General features: G+C 44.5%; 1 protein-coding gene across 3 annotated transcripts in view; it reads left to right on the top strand.

Annotated features, from left to right (window-relative positions):
- Positions 1 to 21,079, top strand: part of ESRRB (estrogen related receptor beta) — a 198,666-nt gene extending 177,587 nt beyond the window's left edge. For all 3 annotated transcript variants that reach the window (XM_063117910.1, XM_063117909.1, XM_063117908.1), the window contains 4 exons: positions 2,557 to 2,667; positions 5,571 to 5,732; positions 15,142 to 15,411; positions 20,731 to 21,079. In XM_063117910.1, coding sequence (XP_062973980.1) covers positions 2,557 to 2,667; positions 5,571 to 5,732; positions 15,142 to 15,411; positions 20,731 to 20,975 — 788 coding nt within the window. In that variant the 3' untranslated portion in view covers positions 20,976 to 21,079. The remainder of the gene's footprint in view (positions 1 to 2,556; positions 2,668 to 5,570; positions 5,733 to 15,141; positions 15,412 to 20,730) is intronic.
- Positions 21,080 to 21,965: the final 886 nt, after the last annotated feature.

Below are 21,965 nucleotides of genomic sequence, written 5' to 3' on the forward strand. Positions count from 1 at the left end.
AGAATGCTGGTCGAGATAAGCCTTTGGTCTGATCCAGCACAGCTCTACTTAGGTTCTTATGCCATGGTCGAGCCAGTGGGTCTCATGCCACCTGCCCCGGCCATCCAGCACAACTTCATCCCCCAAACAAGTTGTATGCGCCATTTCTAAAATCGTACATGTTTTTCTCTCTTTGCTTTCCAAGATGCTTTAACAAAATAGGTCTCTTTTTCACTATTCTAATATCTTAAGAAACTATATATGTGCCACCTGAATGTCACTGCTCAGCTGCTGGGTTGCATTTCTGTCCATTTGTGTGAGATTGTAAAGTCCTTGGGGCAGGGCTCTTGCCTTGATGTGTCTCTTAAGACAATTGGCTCAGTATATAAATAGGGGATCGTTTCTATGCCGCCGTCACGCCCAGAGACTCCTCTGCACAGTGACTGCACCGCAGGACGGGATGCTCCTCACGTGGCTTCGTCTGCACACGGTCTCTTTAATGCCGACAGTGATGACGACGATGTTGGGATGAAACAACAATGGTGACCTTATTTAAAGTGCTTGCCTCAAGGACTGTCAAACAGGATGCAGGGACAGGAGGAGAACAGAGCCTTGTTGGAAATTAACGCGCTAAAGTCCTTGGATGATCAGACATATGCACTCAGCAAAGGAAAGAGGGATGGAGCGTAAATCTCCCCCTCTTCCCCCCTCTCTCATCTCTTTTAATGCACTTAAGTCCTTTTGTTTCTCTCTAATCTGATTGAGGGTGCTTAATACCTCTGCAACCTGTGCAGCCCCCTTCCCAGCCAGGCACTGAGGACAATATCCTTAGACATGCGCAAGTCTCCTGGGTTTAAAATCAGTGTGATTCCCTCCCCTGTTCTTTCCTTTTCTTCTTCCTACACAAGAACATAAGAAGAGACCTGCTGGATCAGACCAAGGGTTCATCTCATCCAGCATTCTGTTCACACAGTGGCCGGCCAGCTGTCGACCAGGGACCCATGTTCCCCAGAAACTGGTGTATATAGGCTTACTGCCTCTGATACTGGACATCAAAATGCCCTGTAGCTACACCTGGGCTGTGTGACAGGGGTTAGGCTAGTTTGATTGGCTAACCACTGTGTGGCTTGGGAAGGGTGTGGCATGTTGATCAAGTGCTCATGACACTCGGCCATAGTCCTGTGCAGACACCTCTCCCACAGCACACACACTGAACATGTGGTGTGAAGCAGGGCCATGGCTGCTGGCCAGGCATGTCTCAAGCAACCACAGTTTAGGTATTACTGCGCAAGTGAGACATACAATGTGCATAGAGCCTATTCACACTTCATGCTGAATGTGTGGCTGCTGCTGGACATGGCCAGCAGGCGCAGTCCTTCTTCCGCATACATTGGTCTACATGAGGGACATGTAAATCAGGAAAACTCAAGCTTGTCAAGGCTCTCTGAGTTCCACCTCAAAGGTCATAACAACTCGTGTCCTTATCATCGGATTGTGATTATTTTTCTCTTTGAATAGAAATGTGTGTGGATCTTTTTTCTCCAAATGCACTTGTCATTGAAATGTGCACATGCTTCTCCCATGCATTCAAGCACGTTTGTGCACAATTTAAAAAAAGAATGCGTTTTTCATGCACTTTTTTCAAATGTGGGCATGTTGTCAAACTCATTTTGGGTGTCTGCATTCAGGTCCAAAAGGTGCAAATTGGGTTAATTCGGGTAACAAATGAAACATTTTTAAAAATACATCCTTAGTGTAGATATGGGCTGGGTTGGTGGTGTTTGCAAGACCCTGTGACCTTTACCAGTGTGGCTGTGGAAGTACTACATGTTCTCACATGGAATGGCCAGCTTCAGGTGCAAATGGGTTCCTAATTCATTGGGATGGAGAAGTTGCAGATATTTGGTGTTGATGGACAGGAAGCCATACAAATTGGTTTACTTTGGCCACCTAACTGTAGCTCAGTTGATATTTATTTATCTATTTATTTATTTATTTTAAACATTTATATCCCGCCCTATATCATTAAGATCTCAGAGCGGCATACAGATAAAAACATACAGTATAAAACAATAAATATGCAGTTAAAAACAATGCACAGTTAAATACTACCTGCTACTCACCGTTCTTGAATTTAAACTAATTAATAATTTTTAGCAAAATATATGCTGTCCAGTACATTCTCAGAGTGGCTTTTTCTAATCAATTAATTGACTAAGCACTGCAGCCTTTATGTATACCTACATAAGATTGAGAAAGATCTGCATCCAGCTTTCCCAACCTAGTGCCCTCCAGATGTTTTTGACTACAACTCCCATCAGCCCCATCAGCAAATTATAAGGGATGATGGGAGTTGAAGTCCAAAACATCTGGAGGGCACCAGGTGGCCTACATAATCTTAGAATGCACATATTTTCACTTATTTGTACTGTCAGGAATAGGAATACTTATCAGGGGATGTTGTTCCTGTGTAATATCAGTGTCTTGGTAAAAAACACAGAAAACGTTTTGCGTTGCTACACCTGCTTCCAGACCTGGTGCAAGTTCCTTAGGATCTCCTTCCTCTTTTCTCTACAGGAGTGCGTCTGGATCGGGTTCGTGGAGGCCGCCAAAAGTACAAAAGAAGGCTGGACTCTGAGAGCAGCGCTTACCTGAGCTTACAAATCCCACCTCCGGCCAAAAAGCCATGTAGGTCCCGGCGTCGCCCTCTGCTACGTGGGATGAACTCAGGCATTCCCTTTCCCCAAGAGAGCACTGTGGGATAGATGGTGCTGCTCTCCCCGAGTCTTCCTCACAGGAAACAAGTTCTTAGCTCCCCTAATTGTGTCGAGAAGAACGGCTTAGCGGTGTCATCTGAGACTGTAGCCTTCCACTCTCTGCTCTCACAATCACAATTTTCTGCAAGAGTGCACCGGGCCTTTCCCAGCTTCCACCATCTGCTAGAGATCGGCTTCCAACCTCAGAGATGGCAGTCTAGCGTCTTGCAGAGCCAGCCCTCCAGTTTTCCATAACCCTACTAGCTGTTCAGTGTCCTGTTCATTTTAGATCTCTCTCTCTTTCTCTCTCTCTCTCTCTCTCTCTCTCTCTCTCTCTCTCTCTCTCTCTCTCTCTCTCTCTCACACACACACACACACACACACACACACACACACACTCACCTTATGATAGCCTTCAGAAGGTATTTCAGATGTTGGGGGTTAGTAACATGCTGCAACTCGTTCAACCACTGCAGGCTGGTGGCTCCAATTTTGGTGGGGCTGTGGATCCATTCTGGGTTTCAGTCAGAACCAGCCAGAACTCTAAAGTTCTGCTGAATCCTATCCCCAAAATAGGTTCAGCACTTTGGATAGCTCCTTTTGAGGTTTGGATGGTTCTGACTGAAACCCAGAATAGATTCACAGCCCCAAGGAAATCAGAGCCACCAGCCCTCACAGCATTCAACTATTGTGGCATTTTGCACATTAACACTGAGGGCCTGTTCAGACAACATGCTAAGCCCTGGTTAGGCCGCTAACCCTTTTGCAGCAAATGGTTAGTGAGCGTGTTTAAGCCATGGTTATGTAGCCACCATGGTTAGGAATGGTTCACACGACATGCTAAGCCATAATGTTTAGCTCAAAATGCTTAACCACTGTGGCTTAGCATGTTATCTGAACAGGGTCTGAGCATACACTCAACAGGGAACTGTAGCCACCCAGTCAGGTTTGCTGGTCTGCATGATACATGGGCTTGTTGCTTTGACCCTTCACATTTAAATAGAATCATAGAATAGTAGAGTTGGAAGGGGCCTGTAAGGCCATCGAGTCCAACACCTGCTCAATGCAGGAATCCACCTTGAAGCACACCTGACAGATGGCTGACCAGATTCATCTTGAGGGCCTCTAGTGTGGGAGAGCCCACAACCTCCCTAGGCAACTGGTCCCATTGTCGTACTTTTCTAACAGTCAGGAACATCTTTCAACACAAGGACCAGCATATTTTTAGCTTCAAGGTCTTACTGCCAGTAACCAAGCTTTAAGGGATGCATGCCAACCTTTTTTGAATGGGGAAAAAACAGGAAACCAATGAATATTTGGTGGTCAGGGGGAACGGTGGAGCCTGGAGAAGGGAGCATGACTATCTGGGGAATCCCAGAAGGTCAGACTCAGACCCCAGTTGGTCCAGTGGCCTGCAGGCCGGAGTTTCCACACCCCTGGAGTACAGGATTGTAGTCTGAAGGTGTATATGCCTAAAAAATGTGGTGCCGCTCTTTGCTTCATTGCTTGTGGATCTAATACCAGCATGTTGACCCAGCAGCTTCTTGCGCTCTTGGTTTGGTATTATTGTGCAGTATCCTATTTGGTACTACCAGTAATGTAAATTCTGTTGCGCTACCATAAGTGACCTCTAGCGCAACGGCAATAGCATTTGCTGGGCCATGGGTGTTCTGGAGAAACCCACCATACTGGCAAAAACATCTGGCATGGCGTTAGAGGTTGCTTACACTAGTGCAATGTCATTGACATCTGCACTAGTGCCAAATAGGATGCTTCCCATTGTTTGGAGTGCAGGAAAGAAGCCATGGCAAAGATAAAGCTCCTCTGCAAGCAGGGTTACCTTCTTTCGGAGAGAGGCCAAGCCATGTGGACTGCACAGTCTGTGGTAGCCCTGCAGTGTCAGCGATCTCCTACGTGGATAGGCAGAGAAACAGGCTGAGTTACCCAACGTGTGCCTAGTGGTGAGATCAAATGCACTGAGGGAGACTTCACATTACAATCGCTCACACAAATGGTTCAAAGAATCTTTGAAGCAGAAACGAGGAATGAATCATAGTTCCATCTGCACTTCCTCCTGGGTCTTGGCTTAAGACATTTTTTCCTCCGCCCCTACTCTGCTACACCACGAGAGTCCCCATTTATTTCATCTAGAAAATGTCCGGATGTGAAGCTTCCTATCAATACTAATTAGGCCCCGAATGCATGTTAGAACAATTATCAGTTACAATATGCAGCATTTCCAGATAGGAAATTTACATCTTTGCACAGGCTACTGAGGTAGATCAGTAATGAACACATGTAAATATCTATGATAGGATCAGGAAGAAATCATAGCACAGTGGTAGAGCACATGCTTTGCATGCATTAGGTTGCAGGTTCAATCCCTGGAGTCTCCATTTTAAAAGGATCAAGTAGGTGATGGGAAAGACCTCTGCTGGAGAGCTGCTGACAGGCAAAATAATACTGGGCTAGATGAACAAATAATTTTGACCTGTGTTAGGCAGTTTCCTTTGTTCCTAGGATACCCAAGGAAGCAGAGATACAAAAATAGTCTAAGTATTATTACAGAAACCAAAGGCAGTATACAATGATGCATATTATGTTTTGCTAGCATTGCCTCTAGTGCAATGCCAATAGCATCACTGTGTGCAAGAGGATTTCCCAGAAAACCTGTTGCACTAGCTAACACTATTAGTGTTGCACTAGAGACCCTTACGCTAGCGCAACATAATTTGCAGAATGACATTGTTGGATACTGCCCAAAGTTTCAAGTGATTTTTTTAATTGCGGAGATTTATCACAAGTATGTACTAAGTTCTGCTTTGGAATTTGCAGTGACTAAGATTGTCTCCCACTTGCTGGTGGCGGAGCCAGAGAAGATTTATGCTATGCCTGATCCTACCATGCCGGAGAGTGACATAAAAGCACTGACCACACTCTGTGACTTGGCAGACCGAGAGTTGGTTGTGATCATCGGCTGGGCAAAGCACATCCCAGGTAAGATGGGGGAGCTCAGATGGATGGCAAAACGTGGCCGTGGTTACTTTCCACCAGGGGCACTGATTTATTATTTTCAGTCACGAAACTGATACTGCTTGATGAGGGAATCTGAATTTCTTTGTTAAAAAAACACACACACACTGATTTGGAAATGCTGGCTCCAAGGTTTTTCAAATGGAATGATAATGCAATGGGGATCTTTGCCCAGTGACCAATCTAGGAGTAGGGTGGCCACTTGTGGATCTCCAAAAGAGGGGACAAAGGAGAGCACAAGTTTGTATAAAATTTGCATGTCTTAATTTACATGTAATGATGCAAATTTAGAAAGAATTATGATAATTTCAATATAGAAATACAGTAAATTTCACTATAGTGGGGAAAACTGTGGGCAGGTAACCTGTGTGCCTGCCTGCCCAGTTTGCTGTCCGGGTGCTAGGTACTGATAGGCAACGGTCCTTCTGATTCTTCCTTTTCAAACTGGCATTGGACTGGAGCGCCCTTCAAACAGAGGACTGTCCGCTGGTAAAAGAGGACACCTGGCCATCCTTTTATGGCACATTACAAGACGCAAGAAAAGGCGGATGGGCAACAGCTCTCTTTATTGCTGCTTTCAATGTGTGCAATGGGAACTTGTGTATTTCCCCCCATAGAAAAATATGTAAAAGTTCCCCTTTCATACGCTACAAGAAGGAGCAGGAAGTGAAAGTGGAATTTGCTCACATATACCTGGTTTCTCCCCCCTGCTCTTTTTAGCATGCAAAGAGGGCTCAAGGAGAACCAGTGCTCAACAGAAAACAGAGGTTACGAGAGGACTCCTGACTAGTTCACAGCAGTCTCCTTGCTTTCAAACTGAATCCCAATGCAGTTATTGATTTATTTGTGTAAATTAATGTATCCTTAGATGCTTGCGATTAAGTTGTAGCTTTAGCTTTGACCTGAAAAACTCAAGCAGAGAGGTACTTGGAGAAGGAGGTCAGTCTTTGGATACTGCTGCTCAGCAAATCTTAATCCCAGGGATGTCCTTCTTGAAGGAGGCCTGTCGTGTCAGGGATTACCCCACGAGCTGCACAATCTGCCAGGGCCTGATTCAGCATGAATGGCGTTATGCTGCAGATTAAGGGAACTCAGTCTGGATTGCTCCACAAACCCAACAGCCGAAGAGAATTAACAGGAAGGATAATAACAAGCTAAAGCAGATAATGGCTTTATTACTGCTCGGGCCACCGCCCCCATATCAATGAGATCCTTTAGGCATGAGAATGTGTGAGTTCGGTGGGCATTTGTTTCCCATTTGTAGGGCACAATCTGGACACGTTTTGCCCAGGTAGAGCTTTTGTTGTGGAGATGCCACATTTATTAAGCAGCTGGGAAAGTCTATCTATCTATCTAGATATGAAGCCTTCCCCAGATAGTACATTCATCGCTTTTGTTGTTACAGTGTCAACTGTGGCTGCATTTCACTGGAGAGTGCCTCACTGTATCCTGTCCTATTACTTGTTAAAGCATAGCGTGACATTTTGTGAGATGCTTTCCATTGTTTGGAAACTGCTTATTGGGTAGTATCCAAGAGAGAGCCGGTGTGATGTAGTGGCTAGAGTGTTGGACTGAGAGTCGGGAGATCCGTGTTCTAGTCCCCATACGGTCATGGAAGCTCACTGGGTGACTTTGGGCCAGTCACAGACTCTGAGTCCAACCTACCTCAGAGGGATGTTGTTGTGAGGATAAAATGGAGAGGAAGATTATGTTTGCTGCCTTGGGTTCCTTAAGGAGGAAAAAAGGCAGGATCTAAATGTAATAAATAAATAATATGTTCATAGGAACCACCACTTGCACAACGGGGCTTAGGCTCTTCTAAAACTAACCTCAAATGAGTGGAAACACTCATTTCTGGAATGTGGCATATCAGCAGGGCTCACTGAAGGGAGATCTGCTGACCTGTCCCAATCCGAAATGATCATTTCTGCTCATTTCCATGTTTATTTTTAGAAGTGCCAACACTCTGTTGTACAAGCAGTAAGACCCACAAACTAGCAGAGATGGAATGGCTCTGCTGATGTGACCCATTCCGGAAGCTCTGGTTTGAGCTAGTTTCCAGGCTTGTGCTTCATTCCTACAAAAAATACATGGTTGGCGATGGTGGATACTGCCCTCAGTCCAGACCTTTTGACTGGTATCTTGTTGACATGCATCTGCTCAACCACAGCTTCATCAATCCATCATGAATCCCATCTCCTGCATCACTTTCCACCACTGCCATTTTTAGGATTCAATCAGGAAAACAGAGTACATTTATGCAAACATTACCTGTGGTGTATAAGTCATTCCCATAATAGAACCTAAAAATTTGGCCCCTGACTTGGTTCTTTTAATGCAGACATTTGGATCACCTCTTCATATAGAACTGTCTATCCAAGAATAATGTCAAATGCTGTTTTAACTATGGAAAGTAAACAATCAGAGTGAGTGGACAGTGTGATAGGAAAGGCAAGTCTGGGCTAAGAGAAACGGTATATTGAGGCCCCGAGAAGATCCTGGGAAGAGTCAATGAAGCCACCAGATTAGTTTCCCCAGATATCATTTGTGGTTTCAAATACATATTTTAGACATTGAAAGAAGTAAGTGTGTGTGTGTGTGTGCTTGTTTGCTTGCATGCACGTGCCAGACTATCACAGCTTTCAGTTATGCATTAATTCCAAAACTTGCCTCAGATAAGTAAATGTCACTGCAAGGACCTTATTCGAGTGCAAATTCCCTCTCAGTTGTGTCAGCAAATGAGACCAATTAAGCTTAAAGCCACTCTCCTGCAATTGGGTAGAGAAAAACATGTTTTCATAGTGTTTCGCAAATATTATTACCCCCAATATCCTCCCTGGCAAGGTTGCCGTCTTTCCCGCTTGGATAGGACTCCTGTTCTTTTGTGCTTTGCACCCACCCGCTTCATTAATCACCCGCACATGGCTTCCACCTTCCCAGTGCGTCCCAGCAGGAAGAGGAGGAGGCTTCTGTTGAGGGTTGAGGACAGGGGCTCTCTCAGAGTGGCTGTTCTGCTGCTCTCCTTGCTAGGAAGACGAAAGCCCAGCACAGGATGAAATATGGCCAGTGGAGTGACAGCAGCTGTGACTAGAGTGGCCTCAGATCCTATAATTACATCTCTCTTTATTACAGCTGCTAATGGCCCTCCAGGATGACAGAAATGATAATAAATTAACAGATTATGAACTCCACTTGCCACAAATTATGTGTTTTCTCTCTCAACCCCCCACTCCCTAACTCTCTTTAAATTCTGAAAGCTCCTGCTGCCAAATGTCTGAAAATGATTATGTGGTTACTACAGCCACGGGGGCAAATACCACACCTTGCAGAGGGCATGTTTGAGACTTAGCTGGAGAAGTTTACATTTGAATATACAGTGACCTACCTAGGCCAGATCTATACCAAGCGGGATACTGCACTATGAAAACGGTATGAAAGCAATATATAAAAGGCAGGAGCCACACCACTGCTTTATAGCAGTATCGAAGTGCACTGACAAATGTTGGGGCCCATTGACACAGACCATATACTGCTTTCATAGTGCAGTATCTTGCTTGGTGTAGATCTGGCCCTAGATACAATTAGAGATGGACAAACCCTTCAGTTTTGGTTTCTCTTAGTTTCTCGTTTTTCCAATCCTCAGTTCAGTTCATCTTTGAAAATTTCTGTGTTCTTAAGTTTATTTTGTCTCAAACTTTGAAATATTCTTTAGGAAAAGTTCACATGGAAATTCATGAATTTTCCTCTCATCTCTAGGTGCAATGTAGGGAATTTATGCAACCATTTCCTGATGTCAGATTCCAGGAAGTTAGTGAATTGTAGCAGATTTGTCTCATTTGTGTCCCCCTAGGGCGGAGATGGACACCTGCAGGAAGACCAGGGGCCATTTTCATCCCTGGACACTCCCCCTCCCCCACAGTATGCCTCCATGGAGTGCTGCATAGTCCACAGGTTGCTCTCCCAAAGTTTTTAAAAGGGGGGATCTCCAGTTTGCCAACAGAATTTGGCAGCAAATAGACCATTTACGGCGGTAATTTTGTGTAAATGGGTTTATTTATGGCTGCCATTTGCATCAAAGGATCCTTTATGTAAAAGAACAAACCATCATTTCCTGCAAGATGGTAGCTCGGTGAGCGAACAGGAGGCCGAAGCATGTGGCTCAGAGGATTAGGTGGCCAGCAGGGGTCCAGTGAGTAGCATGAAGCACAGGCCTGTATTAATTCACCCATCCCTAAATTTCTTAGTGTCTGTCTGTCTGTCTGTCTGAGCCACCATTTTGCACTTGACTCTGGCTGGTGAATCTCAGGTGTGTGTGTGTCCCCAAAGCCTGAAATTTGCACACTCCTGGATTAGAAGTTTTGTATGGTTGGGACATGTCATCTCACATACTGGCTTTCCTGCTTAAAATTATGTGTCTGGCTCAAACTGACTCAACATGATTGAATTCTTTCTTTAATGGCTACATATGCTTGCTTGTTATTTCCTGTTGGCCTTTCTAATTGTGTCCAATGGAAACTCCTTAATTAATTGCTAGGGCAGAGACACGTGCACATGAAAAGGGCTCAATGGGATGTCGCTACAGATCTCTGGTAGAACTAAATCTTTGTGATTTTAATTTTGTTGCTAAATAAATGTGGAGTTGCAACAGAAGAGCACAACTGTGTAGCTAATAGGGCAGGCCATGTTGTCATCCACACATGTACAGGGCAAAGCATGGGTTTGTTGTCAGCAGCACACCACCACCTAGCTGTATCTGGTCTTGTTTCTTTCCATCTGCCTGGCAAGGGTCAGATTTGGAGTACATCTCCCTGGCATGCCAGACTCCTCTTCAGCTGTCCTCTTATTTCTTCTGGCACTCCTCCCCAATGCTTTATCGATCCCTCCCTCCTACCCATCAGACCTCACACACGCACACCCAACATGTGACAGCTGATTGGTATCTGTTAATTAATGTGGCCTGCGGCCTCTTTTCTATTCAGTGGCCTGATAAGGGAAATTGGATGTCCAAGGACTGCTGTGCCATTATCACCCCTTACCTCCTCTGGCAACGCAAACACAAAACATGGTGTAGTGATAAATAAATACCACTAACCCATCTCTCTGCCCTCACTTCCTTGGCCTGAGATAGCTGAGATAGAAAAATAGAACTCCCGACCAGTCAATACAGCAATCACCGGCTCTTTTGTTAATTGCCGAGTTGATAACAAGAGAAATCAAATGATCCTTGCAGTTACTGGCTCCCTTGGCCCAGATGCAGGCACACAACTGCAGGCACAGAGGGTTCTGGGAAGGAAGGCCTCCTCCTGAGCATAAATCACAGCTAGTGGGACTGGCGTGTCTGTGAGTCAAAGGTTAATGAGCAGAGAAAGACCTATGGGGACAACTGTGAAGGAGTTGCACAAACGGAAGGAAAAGAGAGGGGAATGATCTCTCATTACACATGGCCAGAGGTCCCATCTTGCATATCCGGGGGTGAAAATGGACTTGCCTCTATAGCAGAAGCAGGAGCACTTTTAGGCTAGGCTGAGTCATGCTGAATGTCTGAACTTTGATCCCCTAATATTTGCATGTCCAGGAGAATATTAGACATGGCCCCCGCTGCCAATTGTGCTTCTGCCATCTCTTCTCCCCTTCCCTGTCAGGAAGGACAATTTTCCTATTCCGTTTAGATGAGGTCTCTTGTGTGATTCTTGCTGATTTTGAAAGAGCATCCCAAGCACTGAAGTTGAAATGTGCGTCTTGCGAGAGTGAAAATTGTAAGACACTGAGTAAAATTGCCCCATAAGAAAGATTTATAACTGTGTCTGTTTGTGACTCAGATACTCCTGTCCCAGACTGTTTCTTTTACCTTCCTTATAACTGAATTACTAGTGTAATTCAGATATAAGGAAGGTACAAAAACAGTACAAACGATCAAGCAGTGATCGAATTTGCACATTTTTCCTCTATGGGCTAAAGTGGGTCTGATTCAGTCTACTGGAGGAATTTGCACAAATTAGGCAATTTGTGCTAAATAGAACTGGAAATTTCACAAATTGGCCGTGAGCATGTCCAGCAATTTGCAAACATGCTCACACTCATGTTCGGGGCTTTGGACAAGGCGTGCTTGCATGTTTTGGGAGCAAAATGAAATTCTTATACATCCCTAGGAAGTGCCCTTTTCTCACACTTCCTTGGGTTCCACAGTTCCACTTCCTTACCTCCTCTCCCACATTGGCTATAATGCCTGACTTTATTTTTCAATGTGGAGTGTATAGTGTTCTTCTCCCAGTTTCCATTTGATCTTTTCCCAATTTTGTAGATGGAGACAATGTGTATTACCTATGGCAGTTTGCAGGGACAGTAGTTCTCTGCTGGGAGTGCCAGCCATTCAATTTGTTACTGGTTCTGATCTGTTCAGTTCCCATTCATACATTTTTAGTGGGGTGTGTGAGTCTGGCACACAGTGTGAGTACTATTTTTCAGCGGGTCTTAAGGTTATAGTAATGATGCTGTGGTTGGTGAGAGCAGTATGTGCAACTGGATTGTATTCCATTGTGATTTAATGTTGGGTTTTCTGAAGTGAAAAGCTGCTGTGAGGTGACTTTTCACGAACACTATTTCAGGCACAAGGTAAAGGCTTGGGATCCTTCAGTGGCCACATCAGTTCATTCAGCCTGTCCGTTCACAGAGCTGAATGTTAGGATCCAAGTCTTCATTAACCAAGAAATATAGTAAATGGAGTGCTGCGATTAAATGTTACAAGGCTAGTTGGTGTGAAATATATGTAAGCCTGTCATTAACAGCCAGCCCCATGGCAGTCTTTAATAGTATTCTATAATGCCAGGAACCATTCACAGCTCTGGAAAAGGATAAACATTATTTGTTTATAGTGTACATGGTTTATTAGGCAGCTTTTCCTCCTAATTTTTATAGATTTGTCCCTTTAAATAAAACTGACCCTTATAATTTCATTAAAGGGGGATAAGGCAATCAATGGCTACTAGTCATGACTGCTACCATTTTATTTATTTATTTATTTATTACATTTTTATACCGCCCAATAGCCGAAGCTCTCTGGGCGGTTCACAATATTAGAAGCAGCACACCTCTGAATACCAGTTGCTGGGGAACTCAAGCAGGAGGGTGCCATTAGGGTGACCATATGGAAAGGAGGACAGGGCTCCTGTATCTTTAACAGTTGTGTAGAAAAGGGAATTTCAGCAGGTGTCATTTGTATGCATGCAGCACCTGGTGAAATTCCCTCTTCATCACAACAGTTAAAGCTGCAGGAGCCCTGCCCTCTTTTGTATCTGGTCACTCTAGTATAGCTCCTGCAGCTTTAACTGTTGTGATGTAGAGGGAATTTCACCAGGTGCTGCATGCATACAAATGTCACCAGCTGAAATTCCCTTTTCAATACAACTGTTAAAGGTACAGGAGCCCTGTCCTCCTTTCCATGTGGCCACCCCCATGCTATTTCACTCATGTCCTGCTTGTGGACTTCCCGTGGGGGCATCCAATTGGCCACTGTGTGAACAGAATGCTGGACTAGATAGTCCTTTGGGGTGATCCAGCAGGGCTCTTCTCATTTCCTCATGTCCATTCAGTCAATCAACTGTGTGCATGGCTGTATGAAACATAAATGCATGAGAGACAGTGGTTTGTGTGAGTGGTTCCACATGGGGTTGTATGAACTTGAGTACTCTTTCTCCTCCCTTTTTGTGATGGCATGGTTAAAATTAGCCAAACTACTAAGAAGCAGCTTACCATGTGAAGCTGCCTTTCAAATAGGGATGGATGAGAAATTTATTTCAAAATTCACAAACTTCAAAAGTCATATTGCAAAATGTGCAAATTTCATCATAAATGGGACAGAAAGAAATTGAACAAAAAATGTGAGAGAAAGCAAAACTGATAGTTTTGTCCATCCAGGCTTTGGGTACTTAGCTCTTAAACATCTGGGTTTGAAACCCATGTATTCAACCATGCTTGTGGCACTGAATTAGTGCGGCCACCTCCTTTTTTCTGGCAGGCTCATTAGCTTTAACAGTTACATGGCTGGCAAGTACAATACAGTCCATTCTATGCCGAGACTGGAATTACCTGCACATATTGAATTTGGGTGGTGCAGATGGGTGAGAATTTAGTTTGGCTCACTTTTCAATAAGAACTTACTGAAATTCACAAATATCTTACCAACCTGCCTGGTCACAGAGGTCGTTAGAGGGCATGCTCCTGGTGGTTCCATATGGACCTACAGCCCGATTGGAGTCCACCAGGAGAAGAGCCTTTAGTGTGGTGGCCCCTTCTCTTTGGAGCTCCCTTGCCCTTGGAGGTCAGGCAAGAGCCAACACTTTGCCCCTTCCAGCGCCTCCTGAAAACAGCTCTTTTCCAGGAAGCATTCCTTAACTGACCAGCCATGTTTTTTATTGGTATTCTGTTTTAAGTTGAACAATTTTAATTTGCTGTTTTACTCTCTCTCTCTCTCTCTCTTTTAAAATCTTTTTTACTGTTTTATTCCTATAAAATTATTTTATAGGAATCTATTTTACATATGGAATGGTATATAAATATTATAAATAAATGCATACATAAAGGGGCAGAAAGGACTTGAGACTTTAAAAAAAAATCTGAATGTGTGAAAAATTGAAACTGTAGACTTGTCCATCCATGCCTATTTTCAACTGGCTTCCCCTTGAACATATCCGTAAGACTCAGTGCTGCAGGGGGAAGAACTATACAGATGTGGCTGCCTCTTAAAATTAAGCTCATTACTGAGATAGGGATGTATGAGAAAGTCGTTTCTGTTTGCAAAATGACGTGAACATGTCCCATTCACAATCCCAAATGCAAGCAGGAGGGCTTTTTAAATTTTTTTTTAGAAATATTCTCAAATCCCCAAATTTGCCATTTGAAAAGCACGTTGTTGTTTTTATGCTTTAGTCGATGGGGTGAAGTGTGCAGTTTTGAAAAAAAAAATTACGCACAGGAATGCACACTTTCCCCGTTCAGAATGCACAGTCCCAATCGAAGAAGCCTAAAAACAGGTGGGGTGGAAAGCAAAAATGGAATTGAACTGAAAGAAGTGTCAAAGTAATTTTTAAAGAATTTAGGCAAGCTCGTAAACAATTGATTCTCCTATCCCGAGACTGACGTGGCTGAGAGTTTCACTTCTGTGGTTTGTCTAAGTCACACCTTTATCTTGATTCTGTGCTTGGTGTTGTGCCAAAGATGGGTTTTTTTTACATGAGAAGGTGGTTGCTTCCATAGTTGGGTAACCTAACAGAGCCCCTGCCATTCTGCTAGGCTTCTTTGCTTGGGGTTGGCAGTGCCAGTGCAGTGCCTTCTACTTGTGTACGTCAGTTGATCTTCTGTCCTCTTGTCCCACCAGGCTTCTCTAACCTTTCCTTGGGGGACCAGATGAGCCTATTGCAGAGTGCCTGGATGGAGATCCTCATTCTGGGCATTGTATACCGCTCGTTACCCTACGAGGATAAATTGGTCTATGCTGAAGATTACATCATGGATGAGGAACACTCTCGCTTGACAGGGCTGCTGGAGCTCTACCTGGCCATCCTGCAGCTGGTGCGCCGGTACAAGAAGCTGAAGGTGGAGAAGGAAGAGTTTGTCACACTCAAGGCCCTGGCTCTTGCCAATTCCGGTAAGATCAGGGTCTGGACACCAAGGACCATGGAATGCATATTATTATCATTCATTCATTCATTCATTCATTCATTCATTCATATACTGCCTTATTTGCTAAAAAACCCCCACCACATTATTAAGGCAGTGTGAGGCTATGAGAGACTGGGGCCATAGCTAGACCTAAGGTTTATCCCTGGATCGTCCAGGGGTCAAACCTGTCCATCTAGGTGACACACAGGGGATCCAGTGCTCAGGCAGGGGCGAACCCTGGATGATCCCAGGATAAACCTTAGGTCTAGCTGTGGCCTAATAGAAATCCATGGTGCAGCTAGGGCTGGAACTCAGGGCCAAAGTCCAGATGGTTGCGGGACCTTCTAGAACAGATTTTGAGCATTCAAGTGGGGCTGCATGGGGGAGGACAGGATGTGGAAACCCCATTCCATAAGCAGTGGCAGAACTAAGGATCTGGATCCAACCCCATGTAAACTTGTATCTTAAGGCCATTCAGCAACTTTATGACTAAACAGAGTTTTTTCAGATTTGTCTATAGATTTAGATTATTTTAAAATTATTAGTACGGATTTAAACCTGGACTTCCCATTCCCCCATCCCATATTTAATCCAGCAGAATGCCATGGCACATAAACAGTTTGATTAATTAGTTTAAGGAATCTTTTGCATTTCACGTATTTGCATCATGAGAGTCCAAGGATGAGAAAGATATGAACCATAGCAATATAATAATTGATATGGCAGGCATTGCATGAACTACATTTCTAAAGACCAGCCAACCTGAACTAACGCTGAAACAGACCACTGACCAATTGTTCAGTTTGGAGAGGCACATATGTTTTAATATTGCTCCTTCAATTTTTATTTCTCATGAAACCCACCACATTGCATAGTTGGCTGCTTGCTGGTTGCTTAGTTGGTCTGGCAAATGATTCCAGGAGCCTGCTTAGCATTGCAGTATCACAGTTTTGGAACGGACCCAAAGGACATGGAGTTCAACATCCTGTTCGGTGATAGAACAGCCCCCCAGACACCAAAGATCTAGAGAAATTCGCTTAGCTTCCGCTTGTCTCCGTGGTACTTAGGTTCTTGGGTAACCGGAGAGAGTCATTTCTTGTGTTTTGTACCAAAGGCAAAAGTCTTGATGCTTTATTAGAAAAGCATCCTTAACTGTCCTTAACTGGTACTTTTCCTTTTCTTTTTTTGTTCCCCGACCATGCAGTCTTTATGAGGAATGCAGGACTCAATTGGGAAGGAAATATTCCTACTTCATATCATCCATTGCTTTCAGGACACACCTTGATAGTCTCCCCTCACTCCTGTCAATGCTCCTGGCAGTTGGAAAAGAATAACAGTCATTGATTTTGTAATTCATAGTTTATTGGTGCTATTGATACCAGTTCTCTAATGGATTGCAGGAAAATTAATCCCACAATGCTGGTTTATGTTTTATAGCCAGTTGCCAAATTTAGGTCTCCCTGTGCACTTGCGAGAGCAAGGAATGGGACATTGATGAGAGGGCAATTGAAAGGAGCCAACCTCTATGAGTCCCTTTGGCCTGTGCAGTTGCTTATAAGCTAATGTTGTACATTGTGTAGAAATTAGATAGGAAAGGCAATATAAGGTAATGTTTAGCCTGGAGAAGAGAAGATTGAGAGGAGACATGATAGCACTCTTCAAATACTTAAAAGGTTGTCACACAGAGGAGGGCCAGGATCTCTTCTCGATCCTCCCAGAGTGCAGGACATGGAATAACGGGCTCAAGTTAAAGGAAGCCAGATTCCAGCTGGACATCAGAAAAAACTTCCTGACTGTTAGAGCAGTATGACAATGGAATCAGTTGCCTGGTGAGGTTGTGGCCTCTCCCACACTAGAGGCCTTCAAGAGGCAGCTGGACAACCATCTGTCAAGGATGCTTTAGGGTGGATTACTGCATTGAGCAGGGGGTTGGACTCGATGGCCTTGTAAGCCCCTTCCAACTCTGCTATTCTATGATTCTATAATGAGCACCTGTCCTATGTTACAGTTAGGGGTCTATGGGGAATTTGTTTCAGTTCCTTTTTTATCAGGGTTTACCCAGTTTGCATCTTCTGGATCAAACACAGACTCGGATGCAAACACAGACTTGGAGGCAATCTGCTGTCATATTCCATAAATTTCCAAGCATGCAGTGTGATTTGCAGACCAAAAAATGCATTGTATGGAATGCGTTCTTTTGAGAAATGTGCATGATTACATCATGGAAAAAAGTGTATTTTTGAAAAATGTAATGAGAGAAGAATGCGTACATTTCAAAGTTATGCGCAATTGTTGCATACCATTTGCAAAAATACACATGAAAAATGCATGGATTTTCATGCGAAAAGAAAAAAACCTGAAGCTCATAATTTGATACAAACTCCAATTTGTATCCAAACTCCAATTTGGACTGAGGTGTCATCAATATGCAGATGATACCCAGCTCTACCTTTCCTTTTCATCAAACCCAGGTGAGGCAGTGACTGTTCTGAACCAGTGCCTGAGCACGGTAATGGACTGGATGAGGGCTAACAAACTGAGACTCAATCCAGACAAGACGGAGGTACTGTTAGCGGGTGGTTAATCTGTCCGGCGAGGTGATGTTTGCCCTGTCCTGGACGGGGTTGCACTCTCCCTAAAGGATCGGGTCCATAGTTTGGGGGTGCTCTTGGATCCAGAACTGTCACTTGAGGCACAGGTGAACTCAGTAGCAAAGAGCACCTTTTATCAGCTTAGGTTGATATACCAACTACGCCCTTATCTGGACAGAGATAGCCTAGCTACAGTTATCCATGCTCTGATAACCTCTCGCTTGGATTACTGCAATGCGTTATACGTGGGGCTGCCTTTGAAAACGGTCCAGAAACTTCAGCTGGTACAAAACAGGGCAGCCCGTTTACTAACAGGGACTGACCGGCGAGATCATATTACGCCAGTCCTTTTCCAGCTTCATTGGCTGCCAGTCCAGGTCCGGGCCCGATTCAAAGTGCTGGTATTGACATTTAAAGCCCTAAACGGTTTGGGGCCAGGTTATTTGAAGGAACGCCTCCTCCCATATGTACCTGCCTGGACCTTAAGATCATCTACAGGGGCCCTTCTCCGTGAGCCCCTGCCAAAGGAAGTGAGGCAGGTGGCTACTAGGAGGAGGGCTTTCTCCGCTGTGGCACCCCGGTTGTGGAACGAGCTCCCCAGAGAGGTCCGCCTGGCGCCTACACTGTACTGCTTTTGTCGCCAGCTGAAGACCTTTTTATTCACTCAGTATTTTAACACTTAATTTTAACTTAAATTTAAATTTTACTGTTTTAACTCTGTATTTTAATCTTATAATCAACTTTGCTGTGTGGTTTTATCCTGGTTGCGCTTTTTATACTGTATTTCGTAATTGTGTTTTTAACCTGTTGGATGTTTTTTGTGGTTTTAATTTTTGTGAACCGCCCAGAGAGCTTCGGCTATTGGGTGGTATAAAAATGTAATAAATAAATAAATAAATAAATAAATAAATAAATAAATTTGGGACAACCTCTGAGATAGAATTCAGAGAACTTCAGTAAGCTCAAGTTTTGCTGATCCACACATTTTTTGCTGATTCACACATCCTTCACGCTCTCCACCTTCCTTCCCTCTCTCAGTCTCCCGCATCATACTTACACACGAACACACAAACACACAGACTGTGTTCAGATGACACGCTAAGCCATGGTGGTTAAGCATTTTCAGCTAAATATTATGGCTTAGTGTGTCGTGTGAACCATTCTTAACCATGGTGGCTATATAATCATGGTTTAAACATGCTCACTAACCATTTGCTGCAAAAGGTTTGCCATCCTTACCATGGCATAGTGTGTTGTCTGAACAGGTGCATTCACACACACACACACACACACACACTCAGTAACGAAGCCTGAGTATTTTAAGGACACAAATGCATGAATATAGGCCAATGATTGGAAGTAGGAGTTGGTTGGTAACATGTGTTTATGCAGTCATCAAGGCAGTTTTGTGTGGCCCATGTTATTATTACTATTATTTATTGATTGATTGATATTTATTTAAGATATTTTTAGTCTGCCAAATACTAAAACATTGGCCTTAGCTAGATGGGGCTTTATCCCAGGGTGAACCCCGGGATCGTCCCTGTGCATCCACATGACGCACAGGGGATCCTGGGATCAGGGAGGGATCATCCCTCCCTTGCCCCGGGATAGAGCCCTACACTTTGGGCCCGGTTTTTCCAAGGTCTCGGGCTGAGCCCAAGACTGTGGAACGTGTGGCCCGTTGCCGTGGGTCAACCCGGCTCCATGTGATTCCTCGCACAGAGCCAGAAGCTGCGCCCATTGGGGGAAGGGTGGGGGAGTGGGGAAATTATTATTATTATTATTTTAAAAAAAACCTTTCGGCACTTGCGTGCTCGTGTGCTCCTGTTGCTTTAAAAAAAATGGCGGGCATGATGCCTCTCCTCCTGAGGTCATCGTGCCTCACGTGTAAACGGAGGAGGGATCTTCCCTCCTCCGTCGTGGAATAAAAGGTAGGTCTAGCTAAGGCCTTTATCTGGTAGACTACATGATACAGTTCACAATAAAAACATTCATCAGCACATAAAATGTATAAAAGAAGCCATTCCAGCCCTCCACAGGCAAATCTAATCAATAGGATCAAGTATCTGAAATGCCTGGAAAGAAAGGGATATCTTTGTCTGGTGGTGAAGAGATTATAATGTGGGCACCAGTCAAGCCTCCACAGAGATTGCATTCCATAAATGGGGTGCCACAACTCCAGATGATTTGAACTACAACACCCATCAGCCTCAGCCAGTATAGCCAATGGTCTGGGATTGAGAAGCCACAGAACTCCCCCAAAAGATTAATAGTTTATTAGTCAGAAGTTTAATTAGAATATAAAGGTCAGGGCATTTTGCTCAGGAAACTGGAGATTATAAAGTTTAACAGAGACAGAAGAGTTTTAACTCAGGAAGTAGAAACCCAGTTGGCTGAAACTGTCCAGCACTCTCTCACACACAAACATATATCCCCATAATATCCTAAAACCAAACCAAATGCCCCAAATAGAGGACAGTTTTGCATTGAGCAGGGGGTTGGACTCGATGGCCTTATAGGCCCCTTCTAGGCCCCTTCCAACTCTACTATTCTATGATTCTATGCTTCTCATTCTCTGACCATACTGGCAAAGGCTGATGGAAGTTGTAGTCCAAAATATCTGGAGGGGGCTAAGTTGGGGAAGGCTGTTCTAAGGTTAAATACTTCCTCTGCCCTGTGTCTTCTCACTGTTCTTGCTTTTCTCTTTACAGATTCAATGCACATAGAGGACATGGAGGCTGTGCAGAAACTCCAAGACCTTCTCCACGAAGCCCTTCAGGACTACGAGATGAGCCAACGTCACGAGGAGCCACGGCGTGCAGGAAAGCTGCTGCTGACCCTGCCCCTCCTGCGGCAAACTGCCGCCAAGGCCGTGCAGCACTTTTACAGCATCAAACTGCAGGGCAAGGTCCCCATGCACAAACTCTTCCTAGAAATGCTCGAGGCCAAGGTCTGACAGCCCCCCTCACAGTGCCCAGGAAGCAAACTGGAAACAGAGGTGCAGCCATGGAGCAAACCAAACGGAGGTGGCAGCTGGCTCTTATCTCCAACCATTTATTATGGAAGAATTATTTAACGTCCATCTGGCTGGCCACCAGCCTGTACGTCCATCTGAAGATTATTGTGTACAGAGAGGAAAACTCTTTTAATCAACAGCACTCTTTTTTTCCCCTTTTTCTTTCTGGGAGATTCTAGAACAAGCTCTTGCACTTGCAAAGGGAGTCAAGGGAAATTTGGAAAAACCCCTGAGCAGCGATGCTCTTTGCACTATCCAGGGCAGCTGGTTCCTGTCTCTTTCTACCTTCTAGAGAAGGGATGCGGGGACTTGAAGCAGGGAATGGTGAAAGAAAAATGATAAAATTCATAGCATGGTGGTGTGAGAGGAGATGGAAGCAAATGGGGGCATCAGTGGGTCTGCAGCATGACACCTTTTTGCAAAGCACAGGCCCATGTGGCAGATGCTTGTTTGGAGAGGCGCATCATGGAACCTCTTTTATCCAAAATAGCTGCGTCTTATGTTCAAGCTACTCGTAAAAGATGTACATAGAGGCCCTGCTTCTTATTGGGGAAGACAGGCCTGACCGTGTAAGATATTCTGTGAACAGTGTCTTTGCACCTGGCTTTCCCCCACCCCCACTCATGTGCAATCATAACATTCCCAGTGGTGGTTGCTATAGAGGCTGGAGGCATGTCCCTGAGAGAGAGGAAGGCCTCATTGGTTCGGAGCATGCAGAGCGAAGGAGCCCGACACCATTTTGTTCCAAGGCTGTATTCACTCAATCACCCCATCCTTCTCCTGTATGTGGTGCTATTTAAAAGCCCTCTACCTCCTTTCTTCCTTTCCCACTTGGCACAAGTCCAAGGCCTCCGGAATCTATCCACAGTGCACAGGGCGAAGGAAAAAGGTATCCCAAACAAGGGCATTTCCCAGGCTCTCAACAAAGGG

Source organism: Elgaria multicarinata, chromosome 2, assembly GCF_023053635.1.
Source record: "Elgaria multicarinata webbii isolate HBS135686 ecotype San Diego chromosome 2, rElgMul1.1.pri, whole genome shotgun sequence".
Taxonomy (NCBI): domain Eukaryota; kingdom Metazoa; phylum Chordata; class Lepidosauria; order Squamata; family Anguidae; genus Elgaria; species Elgaria multicarinata.